At 46.2% G+C, this 13213-nt stretch overlaps 1 protein-coding gene across 1 annotated transcript in view; it reads left to right on the top strand.

Annotated features, from left to right (window-relative positions):
- Positions 1 to 1145: 1145 nt before the first annotated feature.
- The window catches only part of NSMCE1 (NSE1 homolog, SMC5-SMC6 complex component), a 29618-nt gene continuing 17550 nt past the window's right edge, over positions 1146 to 13213 (top strand). Inside the window, exons 1-2 of the mRNA XM_059692145.1 lie at positions 1146 to 1269; positions 6343 to 6488. Of these exons, the coding sequence (XP_059548128.1) occupies positions 6353 to 6488 (136 nt within the window). The 5' untranslated portion in view covers positions 1146 to 1269; positions 6343 to 6352. The remainder of the gene's footprint in view (positions 1270 to 6342; positions 6489 to 13213) is intronic.

Raw genomic sequence — 13213 nt, 5'->3', positions numbered from 1 at the left:
TTTCAGGAGCCGTCACAGTTTTATGTGAACTCCCTTAACTTTAAATATTGACAATGAACTCAAACGTACACAAAACTGTGCAGGACAAACAAAACGCGGGTGGTCCTGCCCAGGGCTGTTCTCTTATTCCAGGGCCCCCAAGGCAGCCTATAAAGTTCTTCATTAGCGATGGCAGCTCACACGGATTGAGGGCACACTATGCGCGGATTGAGGGCACACTATGTGCGAGACACTCTCCCAGGTGGGTTGCTTGCATTAGCTCATGTAACCTTCACAACAAGTACATCAGCAAAGGGCAACCATTATCCAGCTTAGACGAGCACACTGCGAGGGGCGGCTTCGGTGGCTGTCCTGGTCGCAGAGACGCCGAGTTTCAGAACCTGGACCCCAGTCCCGGAGGCCCAGCTGGGACCTCAGGCCTCGAACCAGACATGCCGCGCCTCCCTGCTCAGCAGAGGAGGAGACGGAGGTCCGGCGGCGGAGGTGTCTAAGGTCGCGGGACCGGGGGCTGGCCCGGTAGGATTTGAGCTCCCGCCAGGGGGCTGGGTCCCCGCACCGGTCCCCGCGCTGGGCTGCGCTCCCGGCTCAGACCTGAGGCCCGAACACTGTACGCACGTGGGCCAGGGCCGCCCGGAGCCTCCCACGAGCCATCCGCTCGCTGCTGTTGATCCCTCCACGGACCCCTCACGGCGCTCCCGGGGCCGGGCAGCAGGAACGTTCAGTCAGCACGGCCGGGTGCGAACCCACAAACACGCTGCCTCACGGGGACTGTTCCCCATTTCACAGGTGAAACAGGCTCAGCGCCGCTGCGGGATTTGCCCCCGACCCAGCAACCAGTGAAGGGCAGAGGCAGGACTCCAGTCAGGGGACCTGGCAACAGAGCCCTCGTTCTTGGCCACGCGCTCACCCTACTAGTTCCACACACGGGGGAGACTGAGGCCCGGCCATGGCGTGGGGTGCGCTGCCCGCCTGCTCTCCCCCCTCTGCGGCGGCGGTCTGTCACCGCTGGGCCGGACGCGGACGCCCTTCTCCGGCGGCGCCGAGAGCTGCGGGGAAGCGCGCAATTCCCTACCTAACGGAGCATCCCGCGGCACCATGGCAACGCGTCGGGCGGGAGAACAGGAAGTGTGTCACCCAGTGGGCGGGGCGAATCTGCGTGACCACCAATGGGAGCGCCGCATCCGCGTTCGCTCCGCCCGGAAGGAGGGACCGAACCGCTTTTCTGCTAGCGCCGCCGGCTGTGAGACTCGCGCTGCGGGGCCGCGGAGGGTAATTCGGTGGCGCGCGTGGGCAGGGGGTGGGGTGGGGGCACGGGGGAGAGCGGTCCCGAGAGGCGAGGGAAGACGGGAGGTGCGGTCAGGCCCGCGGTCGGCCCGCCAGGTGCGGGGACCCAGGGGTTTCCCGTTTCCGGAGGGGGAAACGGAGGCCCAGAGAGGGGCAGTGAGGCACATAGACCTGAAACTCGACCCTCTCACACACAGACGTTTTAAAATCGCAATAGTAGGTGAAAAAACACTTTTCATCATATTACGTGGAAAAGCAGAATACAAAATATATCCGAACTGAATACATAGATAGGCCTTCGCCGAGCACCCTCCGTTCTCTCGCCGTACTTGCTGCCGCCCTCGACTTTGTGTATGAAACTTGTTTGTGCACGTCCCCAGCCCCTATCTTACAGCCCTGGGCTAGCCGTGCTCAGAGTCCCGCAGTTCTCGGGTCTCGGAAGGTGACATGGTGCATGTTCTGCATACATTCAGCGGGGTTCGAGGCAGTGTTTGGAATCAATACAGTAATATTTTCACAGATATCTATCTATCTATCTATCTATCTATCTATCTATCTATCTATCTATCATCTATAGTAACTCTTTAAGGAATAAGGAACAACCATAAGTAGCTTTACCTGAGATCAGATCAAGTTTTCAAACTTAAGAGATTTTCCAGAAAACAGGTTGGAGAATTGCAGATAAGGGACTGGGCTGCTGATGTCACTGTCTGCTCCTCCTCCTCGAGGAGGGGTGTGCCACGGTTGCTGAACTGTGCCTTTGCATGGGCACCCCCATCTCCATCACTAACAGTGTGTGCCACCTGGTGCCCTCAGTTTCCTCATCTGTAAAATGGGCTCAGTAATGCCTTCCTTCTGAGGTTCTGGTGAGGAGTAAATGAGACCGCGGGTGTGAAGCACTAACACTGTGTCTAGCACGCGGCACAGATGGTTAAGATTGAGGTTTGCCTATTCCACAAACGTTTCTACGTATTTTGAAATTATCTGGATAGGCGGTACCTGACCATGGTTAACCTCCCCTGCCCAGTCAGTCTTCAGAGAGATCACCGGTTTCTAGACATAAGCAAGCCTGTCTGTATCTCTCACCCCCATTTTCCTTTTACCCCAGATTATAGCATTGTATTCCTTTCTATGCTTCCTTCTCCTTAACATTTATTTTGGCTGTTACATAACATCCTATATAATAAAAGACTAATATGCAAATTGTCCCCGCAACCGGGAGTTCAACCTGGAGTTTTTTTTGTGTATTTTTTTTTAAATAAGATAGCTTTTTTAAAAATATATATTTTATTGATTTTTTTACAGAGAGGAAGGGAGAAGGATAGAGAGTTAGAAACATCGATGAGAGAGAGAAACATCCATCAGCTGCCTCCTGCACACCCCCCACTGGGGATGTGCCTGCAACCAAGGTACATGCCCTTGACCGGAATCGAACCTGGAACTCCTTTTTTTTTTTTTAAATTTATTGCTTAAAGTATTACAAAGGGTATTACATATGTGTCCATTTTTTCCCCCCGCCCTAGACAGCCCCTAGCCTCCCCTATCCCCCAGTGTCTTATGTCCATTGCAAACCCGGAACTCTTGAGTCCGCAGGCCGACGCTCTATCCATTGAGCCAAACTGGTTACAGCTCAACCGGGAGTTTGACCAGGATGTGGGGTGGCTGGCCAATTGCCCGAGGCCCCTCCTTCACCCCGATCAGGGGTGGGGCCAGCCTGCCAACCACCCTTGCCCCTCCCCCACAGCCATGCATGACTTTGTGCACCAGGCCTCTAGTATTTACATAATTTCTCCTTTATTAAGATGTGTAACATACCTGTAAAAATAAGTTTGAAGAATGAAAATTCAACGAATACTACCAACTTAAGGAATAGAACATTTTCGTATCCTCAAAATCCCCACTGAATCTTTCACTCTTCTTGCCAAATACTGTGTAACCACTGCTCTGAGTATTGCTACTAATTTTCTTGTTTTTCTCTGTCGTTTTTTACTGTTGATATATCTCTAATGAATGCAATGCACGGTTTTGAATTTTTTATAAATGGGATCCTAATATATATCTTGTGGGACTTGACTTTTGCATATAATATATGTATTAGATGCAGCTCTCTACTTGGTCTTCGTTGCTTTGAATTCCATGGTATGATTACACATGCTTTAGGTAGGTGTTCTTCAGTTGATCGTCATTTGTAGTCTTGCCAGATTTATGCTATTATGCGGTGCTTTTACAAACCTGTTTTCTGGGGCCAGTGTGGAAAAGTTTCTATAAGGTATATATCTAACAGATTTCTAAGGACACCCAAATGGGCTAGCAGTACCCAGTTGTCTGAAGTGGTTATAAGAGTGTATGCTCTACCAGTGGTGGGTGAAAGTTTCGGCCTCAGCCACTCTGAAGGATTTTTCCTCTCTGGTGATGGTTAACACTTTAATCACGGTGGTTTTAGTATTCATTTGCCTGATGACATTGAGGCGGAGCATCTTTTTACGTATTTATTAATAATTTGTGCATCCTCTTTGTAAATTTTCTGTTGCTTATTTTTCTCTTATAGTTGTCTTCCCCTTATTTGTAGGCGTTCCCTATATGTTCTGAATACAAATATTAAATATTTTGTGGCTTAAATACCTTCTGGTTTGTAGCTTGTCTTCTCTTTCTCTTTTCCATTCTCGGGTGTTTTTGGTGAACAGACTCATTAATGTTAACAAAGCTGAATATATCATTATAATCCTTTATGATTTATACTTTTAAAAAAATCTTTTAAAGAAATCCTACCCTACTTTTGGTCAAAAAGATATTCTTGTAGGCAGTGTGGCCTGGGTGGGGGAGGGATGGTGGTGGTGGGGGGAGATATTCTCCGGTGTTGTTGTACCAAAGTTTCATAGTGTTTCCTTTCTTATGACCTTAATCTTTAGCAATAGATGTTTGTACATAGTGTGAGGTAAGCGTCTCCTTTTTTTTTTCTTTTCCATGTATGGATAGTCCGTTGTTTTGGCACCTTTTATTGAAAAGTTTGCTTTGATCTGGCATTCCATTTCTCCAACATGTCAAGTACCCGTACATATTTACAATTCTGTTCTGAGTCCTTTATTCTGTTTCATTGGTCTTTGTCTATTTCTACACCAGTATCACATTTTATTCACCGCTCTAGCTTTCCAGTTACTTGGTACCTGGTAGGACAAGTTCTCCTTTATCTTTTCCAAGAGCCTATTGGGAATTTGACTGGAATTGCGTTGATTTAGTTGCATTGGATTAATTTGGATTTAATTTTTTTAATCCTCACCTTAGGATATGTTTTTATTGATTTTAGAGAGAGAGGGAAGGGGAGAGAAAGAGAGAGAAACATCACTGTGAGAGAAACATCAATCGGTTGCCTCCCACACGCGCCCCGCCTGGGCATGGAACCCACAGCCTTTTGGTGTGTGGGATGAAGCTCCAGGTAAGTGAACTCCCTGGCCAGAGCCTAATGTGGATTTTAAAGCGACTGCTTTCAACATCTTGTCCCTAAGTGTTATGTTTGCTGTAGGTTTTTGTAGACAAAGGAATTTCCTTCTCACCCAAGAATATTTTTTCCATTGCTTTTAGAGAGTAGAAGGGGAGGAAGCGGGGGGGGGGGGGGGGGGGGGGAAGGAGGGGGGAGAGAGAGAGAGAGAGAGAGAGCGAGTGCGCGCACTGGATCTGAGGTTGAGGGAAACGAGGATCAGGTCTGTGGTGTTCGCATGACTGTGGACCGTACCACCTAAAGCAGGTGATTTGCAAAGAGCACTCAGGAGAAAAAGGGTTGCAGATGCTGAAAGGAGAAGGAATCCGGTTTAGGATTTGTTGAGGTTGAGATGCTGGTGAAAGAGGCTCGAGGAAAGCTAGTAGGCAGGCAGAGAAACCGATCCTGGGACAGTGCATGCTTCCAGCTCTGAGGTCCAGCTGGTGATGCTGTTGGAAAGAACAGTAACTAGTCTTTTTGTGCGTCTCCTATGGGCCAGGTCCTTGGCAAACATTTGGTAGTCCTATCTCACTTAAACTTATGCCTTAAATATAGTTATTATTACCCTCATATTATTGGTGAAAAGACTGAGGCTCAGGGAGATTAAACGTGTTAGCTAAAAATGTTTGTGTTATATTTGCCTAAGTAACGGCAAATTTCTTGTCAGATCATGGCATCACCTGAAGTGAATGTTAAAAATCTCAGAATGCCAGGCCCCTATGCAGTCAGAACCTCCAGGAAAGAAGCCATGGGTGCATATTTTTAATGCACAGATTGCGTTATTTTTAAGCTCAGGCAGGCCTAGCAAGAACTGGTCTCAGAGCCATCTGTCCAGTTCTGAGCCCGCGCTCTTAGCCCCTGTGCAACAACTGGACCTCTGGCAGCAGCGGGCTTTTTGATCAGCTCTGATCTTTGTGGTTTGTGGAAAGATACTGTTTTAATAGAGCAGGAGATTTAGAAAGTACCCTGTAGTCCTGTGAGGTCAGTTTTATTAGTGGTTTGGGAGAAGGGAAGGAAACTAACACTTATTTAGTGTGTGCTAGCATTTCTCTAGGCAGTGAATATTATTCTAATTTTTTAGTGAGAATATGGGGCCTCAGCTAAATTTATCCAGTGCCATAGAGCTGGAAAGTGACTAAGCCAAGTTTCAGATCTAGAATCATCTAATAGTGAAAATAGCTAACATTATTTAGTGCTTAGTTTGTCACCAGGCTTCTCTGTGTATTATTTCATTTATTCCTCATGGTAATTGTGTGGAGAACGTTTTTATCATTATTCTGATTTTACTGATCCGAAACTGAAGCACTTGGAGGTGACGTTTCCCAATTTCACACCCGAGGCGATGGAGCAGGCTGTGAATGCCGGCCTCGGGTTGGCGCCGACCCACGCGTTTCACCACTGCCCAGTACTCATTTGACTAGCCCCTGACTTGTGTCCTTTTCATTTTTGTACTATTCAGCATGTTGACCTTGATTTTGAAAACCATAACAAACTTATATTTGTGAAAGCAAATTCATACACAATCTAGCACATTGCTTTTGGTGTGTTCAGAGGTAAGTTGATTTCATTTACGTCTTTTTTAGCTCCGTCACCATGCAGGGTAGCTCCAGAAGAACGGGCACCATGACTGATGTCCACCGGCGGTTCCTCCAGTTGCTGATGACTCACGGAGTGCTGGAGGAATGGGAGGTTAAGCGCTTGCAGAAGCACTGCTATAAGGTCCATGACTGTAAGTATCGTTTTCCTGTTCCCAGGAGGCTCTGGAGCTGTGTGATCAGGGACTAGTGACATTGGTATAATGCCAGGTAACCAGTCAGCCCATCCTCCCGACCTGGTCATTCAGGGCTCTCACAATCTCCCTTCAGCCCATCTTTCAAATCTCATCTTTGACTTGTTTTTAAGTAAATCTTACACTTAGCTCAGGTCAGGTAAGACTTGGCCTCTGAAGCAGTGGAGTCATGGTTCACAGCCGGGCTCCAGCACCGCCTCGAGCCTGAGTTTCTTCACCACCAAACGGGGAGAATTCATTGTACTTGACATACTGTGGTTCAGAGAGTTAAGAGACATGATCCATAAAGAACACCTGGCACAGGAAAAGTGCTTAGTTGGCTATTGGTAGTCAGAGGGCAGCTTAGCGTAGTGGTTCAGGGCGCAGCCTGGGACGTGTCCATCCCTGGAAAAGTGCCTTCCTGCTTTGCTGGCTGTCGGCATTTGGAACATCTCAGTGGTTGTTGGGAGGGTAAATAAGATAATACATGTGAAGCACTTAGAGACAGGACCGCTGGTGCATACTAAGTTCAGCAGCTGGAGGTTTCAATAAAGCAATGGGATCAATGTTGATAGATTGATAAAATCAGTATTAGGTCTTGTCGAGTGTCAGCCTGGGTAGGTCTTATGGAGTGAAAAGGGAAGTTTATATTTTTAATATTTATTTATTTATTGTTAATCCTCATCAGAGGATATTTTCCCATTGATTTGCAGAGAGGGTGTAAGGGAGAGATACAGAGAGAGAAACATCGATATGAGAAAAACACATTGATTGGTTGCTTCCTGCATGCACCCGGACCAGGGCCACAGATTGAGCCTGCAACTGACGTATGCGCTCTTGACTGGAATTAAACCCGGGATACTTCAATCTGGGGACTGATGCTCTATTCACTGAGCCAAACAGGCTAGGGCGGGAAGTTTATAAATTATACTTGCTGTATGATGTCGTTGTGTTAGGTTTTGTGTAAAACTTAGTGATTTTTATTGTTCATGAGTATACATCTGCATGTGAAAATATGGAAGTGGACTGGAAAGATGTGCAGCACACTCACATGCTTGCCTTTGGAGAGAGGAGGAGAGGACTAGGCTTGTCAACAGAAATCAAAGGACTTCATCTTTACCCTGTTCTGTTCTTTTATTGTCAAAAACAGACTTGAGGCAAACATGGCATTATTATTATTATTTTTAAATAGTTTTTATTTCTGGAAGTATTACAAAGAGTATTACATATGTCTCCTTTTTTTCTCCCCTTGACATTCCCCCGGCCCCTACCCCCTAGTGTCTTGTGTCTATTGGTTATTCTTATATGCATGCATATAAGTCCTTTGGTTGATCTCTTAACCCCCAACCCCCCCAAACCCTCCCCAGGCTTCCCACTGTAGTTTGACAGTCTGTTCAATGCTGCTCTGCCTCTGCATCTACCCCTGTTCACCAGTCTATACTGGTCCCCATTATCTGTCCCAATATCACTGGAGCTGTCCCAACCTCACCGGGGCCGTTTCGTCCTCACCAGGGCTGTCTTGACCTCACTGGGGCCGTCCCGACCTCATCGGGGCTGTCCTGACCTCACTGCGGCCATCCCTACCTCAATGGGGCTATCCCTACCCTACTGGGCCGTCTCAACCTCACCAGGGCCGTCCCGACCTCACCGGGGCCGTCTCAACCTCACCGGGGCCGTCTCGACCTTGCTGGTGCTGTACATCGCCAGGGTCGTTTCGTCCTCTCCCCGTGGGGCCTGGAGCCTCAGAGACCCACCCTGAGCAAGCCCAGAGGATTCGAGGGTTTGTAACCGCTTCCGAATGAAAAAAAACCCGTGCATCCAGTTGCAGCCTGCCTGGCGTGTGACTGTGTGCCTCTGTTTGTGGCGCCTCTGTAGCTCCTACTCAGTCTCATTGCGCTTCTTCTTTCTTTCCTTCCAGTTGTAGAACTCCCACTGGGCCAACTTCCCCATGGCTCTGAATGGTGGTGGTTTGTCTTATAGTTGGTAGTTTCTATGATGTTGTGGGAGGCAGCACGCACAGGTCTACTTCCTACGCCGCCATCTTGGTTCAAACATGGCATTATTAGTTTAGTCTAATGGTTGTCACTTGTGATGAATGGGAATATAAGTTTCTAGGCTATGTTTTTGTATTTTCTCTATTAAAATTATTTTTTAATCCTCACCTGAGAATATGTTTTTTTATTGATATGAGAGAGAGAAGAAGGAAGAGAGAGAGAAAAAAAACATCAAAGTAAGAGAAAAAACATTGATCAGTTGTTTCCCCCATGGGCCTTGATCAGGGATCAAACTCACATCCTGGGCATGTGCCCTGACCAGGAATTGAAGCCCCCACCTTCTGGTGTACAGGATGATGCTCCAACCAATTGAGCCACACAGGCCAGGACCTCTCTCTATTTTTAATTGTTAAAAGAAGAGTGGAAAAAAGACGTGAGCCAAGTCAGGAGGGGTGAGGAAAGGTATGGGAGAGGCTTCAAGCACCTAGGTGAAGGGACACGAGGCCCAGTGTCACCTTTGGAGAACTGCAGTCTGCGGCATGATAGAGGCGGAAGCCAGGTCCCGGAGGGTGGAGTGTGTGTGTCAGGAGGGAGAGAGTACAGAAACAAGTCCATTCATGCTATGCAGAAGGGAGATGGAGAGGGTGGCAGGTTAGAGAAGAGGCACGGATCGAGCCACTGGTCCATTGAGGTGTTCTGTGGGGAATTCTGGGAGCTTTGTTATACATCCACAAATAAAGGCTTGACAGGTCTATAGTAAGGAAACCTGTTTACCTTTGTTAATCCTATGTATCCAAACTTAACTGACAAACAAATAACAGACCTCAGGAAACCCTAGATAAAACTATATGATGTGTGGGAAGAGAATAAGTTTTTTGTGTGTAGGTTTACAGATCTGGAAAAACCCATAGTATGTATACCGTAGTAGTGGTTTTTTCTTTTGGTGTGTGTGTGTGTGTGTGTGTGTGTGTGTGTGTGTGTGTGTGTGTGTGTGTGTTTTAATCCTCACCTGAGGGTATGATTTAATGATTTTGGAGGGAGGGAGGGAGGGAGGGAGGGAGAGAAAGAGAGGGAGAGAGAGAGAAGAGAGAAGGGAGAAACATAGATCCGTTGCCTCCCTCATAGGCCCTGGCCTGAGGTCGAACCCACAATCTAGGTATGTGCCCTGACCTGGAATTGAATGGGGTGATGCTCCAGCCAACTGGGTCACCTGGCCAGGGCTACCATAGTAGTGTTGTTCTCTCCTCTTAATTCTGTAGACAGTGAGGACCTCCTGGAGGATTTGAAGCTAGAAGTGACAGAATTAGTGCCGTGTTTGGGAACTCTCCTGGTGAGAGTTAAACATAGCTGCTCTAATTGCCTGCACTGTGGTGGACGGGGTCTTCGGTGAGAGCCTCCTTCATGGAATATTACACCTGTCAAGCTAGCTTCTCTTGCTCTTTAAAAGGCACAACAGGGCTCTAAACATAACCCTCAGCATTCTTCAGTGATGGGCATAGCAGCTTTTCTTGTCTCTACGTAACAATTCATTCCCTCTCCCATTAGTATTTTATATATGTCCCGGATAAGAACGTTACGATAGATGGGGAAGTTTCATAGCTCACTGCATAGAGCCGTATGATGCCTTAATACTAAGATTGAAAGTGTTTTTGCCTTTATTTGACCTTTAAAGTAGTTATGATCTAATATAGAAAAGTCCTGTAGAATGTGTCTAGGAAATGATTTATTCTTACACTTTATGTACCATTTCTGCACATCAAGATATGGTTATGGTTAATCAGGGTGGAACTATAGTTTGTTTTCTCCTGTTGTTCATGAAAAAAAAGGTCATTCACAGTATTATTCTTACTTGAGAGGTTTTAAACAAAGAATGATGGAAAGAGAAGACCTAAAATTAAGTAAATACTTATAAAACCAGTATTGTCAGTCTCTTATCTTTTGAGAGTTGCCTAGGAAAGGCCCTTTTACCAACTGGAAACATATTTAGCTTTTAAGAGAAGTAAAAACAAAGGAGTAATTGAAACTGCAAGTTACTCTAATTGCAGTTTCCCTTGGGTTTTGTCCAGTTTATCAAAGAGCTTCCTGTTCTGGGCTTTGTTTTGGGGTCTCTTCTTACTGTCACTAGGGGAAAACAAATTTCCCAAATCTCCCGGCTAGTGAAGAATGTAGACTTTGTTCTGAGGTCCTGGTGGAAAGCCTTGGGGTTGGCCTTTGTGAGTGGCACTGGGACTTGTATTCCTAGTGCCCCTTAGATCTGTGCCAGGCCTTGTGTACACGCGTGTGGTCGTCCAGCACAGCTTCCTGAGACTCCCGAGCACCCGGCCTCTGCGAGGGACAGCTGCTACAGAGGTGAAGTTTGGCTGCATCTTGGGTCTTGGGCGTCCTGCACACACAGAATCAGATGATTCCAGTAGACACTCCTAATGGTGGTAGGTACAGGAGGCCTCAGGAGTGGTGGCTAAGAAGACTTGGATTTGCCCTCACCGGTTTGGCTCAGTGGATAGAGTGTCGGCCTGTGGACCAAAGGACCGGGTTCGATTCCGGTCAAGGGCACATTCCTTGGTTGCAGGCTTTTCCCCGGCCTGGGCCCTGGTCAGGGCACATGCAGGAGGCAGCCAATCGATGTGTTTCTCTCTGTCTTTCCCTCTCTCTTGCACTCTCTTTAAAAGATCAATGGAAAAACATTCTCGGGTGAGGATTAACAAAAAAAAGGAAGACTTGGATTTGAGGATTTCTGCTTTGGATTGAGACAGAGTAACAGGGACTAGTTTACCTTCTGTCTGAAATAATTAAAAATGGACAGACTATATGAAACACTGGGCATTAGTCAATGAAGGACAGTAATCTTTTGACAGAGACAGTGAGGGTTTTTCCTCTTTTTTTTTCTCAAATCCTCACCAAAGGATATGTTTTTCACTGATTTTAGAGAAAGAAGAAGGGAGGGAGGGAAAAAGGAAGGGAAGGAAGGAGGGAGCGGGAGAGAGAGAAACATCAATGTGAGAGAGAAACATGGATGGATTGCCTCCTGTACGTGCTCCACCCAGGGATTGAACCTGCAAGATAGGTATGTGCCCTGACTGGGGATTGAACCTAAAACCTTCTGGTGCACAGGATGATGCTCCAATTGACTGAGCCACCCGGCGAGGGCGGTTTTCCCCCTCTTGGCACGAAATACATGTTCTCTTTTCTAACACCACCCCTCCAATTCCCTAGACACCAACTAGATATCCAGTAACTTAATTCAGTTCTGATACTGACTGCCTAGCATTAGTATCCGATCCCACACATTAAAGGGGCTCAATCCCACAAGGGTACCCCCACTTCAGATGTCAGGCCACCCTACTTCTCCTCTGACACCTCCTCAGGTTTAACAGTTTGCTAGAGTGGCTTACAGATACTGGGAAAACACTCTGCTTACGCCTGTCCGGCTGATGCAGCAGATGTTTCCTACAGAAAACTAAAGAGACCCCAAGGAGCAGGGCATGAGCGAGATAGACAGAACCTCTGGGCTTGGAGCGAGAGAGGAGAGACTAGTCAACAACTCTCTGCACAGGGTTTAAAAAGCCAACAGCTATTTCTGATAAAAACCCTTAAAAGAGTAGGAAAACTAGGGAACTTCCTCAGCTTGATAAAGGATTAAGTGTAACATCACACTTAATTGTGAAAGACTGAATACTTTCCCCCAAGAACATCCATTCTCACCATTTCTGTTGTAACCAGTACACTCAGGCAAGAAACAAATAAAGGCCTCCAGACGGGAAAGGAAGAAGTAGAACTCTATTCGCAGACATGATCTTCTGTGTAGAAAGTCTATGGAGTCCTCCCCAAAGCTACCAGACGTGGTAAGTGAGTTTAGTCAAGTTGCAGGGCCCAGCACCCACTTCTACCCACGAGTCTTAGCGTCTGTTGGTATTTCTTCCCTAAATGCACTCATCCTTTATTGGTTACCAACTTGCTATGAGGAGCTGTTCTGTACTCTAGCACCAACCTTTTGTAATTATGTTGTGTTATGTTTTATTTTTAATCTGTTAGTGGGCTTTATATTTTTAAATTTATTTTTATTTTTTATAACTGTTAGTGGGGTTTAAAATTATCTATTGTCCTAAGGACATACAAGAAATTAGAATACCTAAATGCAAGCAAAGACAATATCATTATTTGTAGATGATAGAACTACTTTTTTAAAACCAAGAAAATAAAGTTAAGTTCAAAAAAAAATAAATAAAATAAAATTATCTATTGTTCTAAGGACAAATTAGGTAAAATATCTAAAATTTTAGATTAAAAAATTAGGATCTGGCATTATTTCACTGAGCAGAATAAATAAAATATGTTCAGGCAAAAAACAAGTTAATTTAAATACCTGTACCAAGAATAGATCAGTGAGTACAGTATCAGAAGGACATTGGGGTTTGATAGATAGTTTCTGTTTTGTCAGACCTCGATCTGCCTTCATCCTAGCTTTCTTTTTCTCACTCTGACTTAGGAGACTAGACTTGCTTCGTTGTTTTGGTGAGTATTTAAGGCTCACGCACACAGTAGGCTGCACGCATGCATGTGAGTCACAGCGATACTGTTGACATCTTGGGTTAGTGTGCCATCTCGTATCTGTGGCTGTAAATACCTTCTCTTTCCAAGGAGGACTCGAAGCTGGCTCCAAGTACTTTCTCCTCCTACAGTGATTTCATTGTA

Source organism: Myotis daubentonii, chromosome 4, assembly GCF_963259705.1.
Source record: "Myotis daubentonii chromosome 4, mMyoDau2.1, whole genome shotgun sequence".
Taxonomy (NCBI): domain Eukaryota; kingdom Metazoa; phylum Chordata; class Mammalia; order Chiroptera; family Vespertilionidae; genus Myotis; species Myotis daubentonii.
This window is presented reverse-complemented; position numbering and strand designations above follow the sequence as displayed.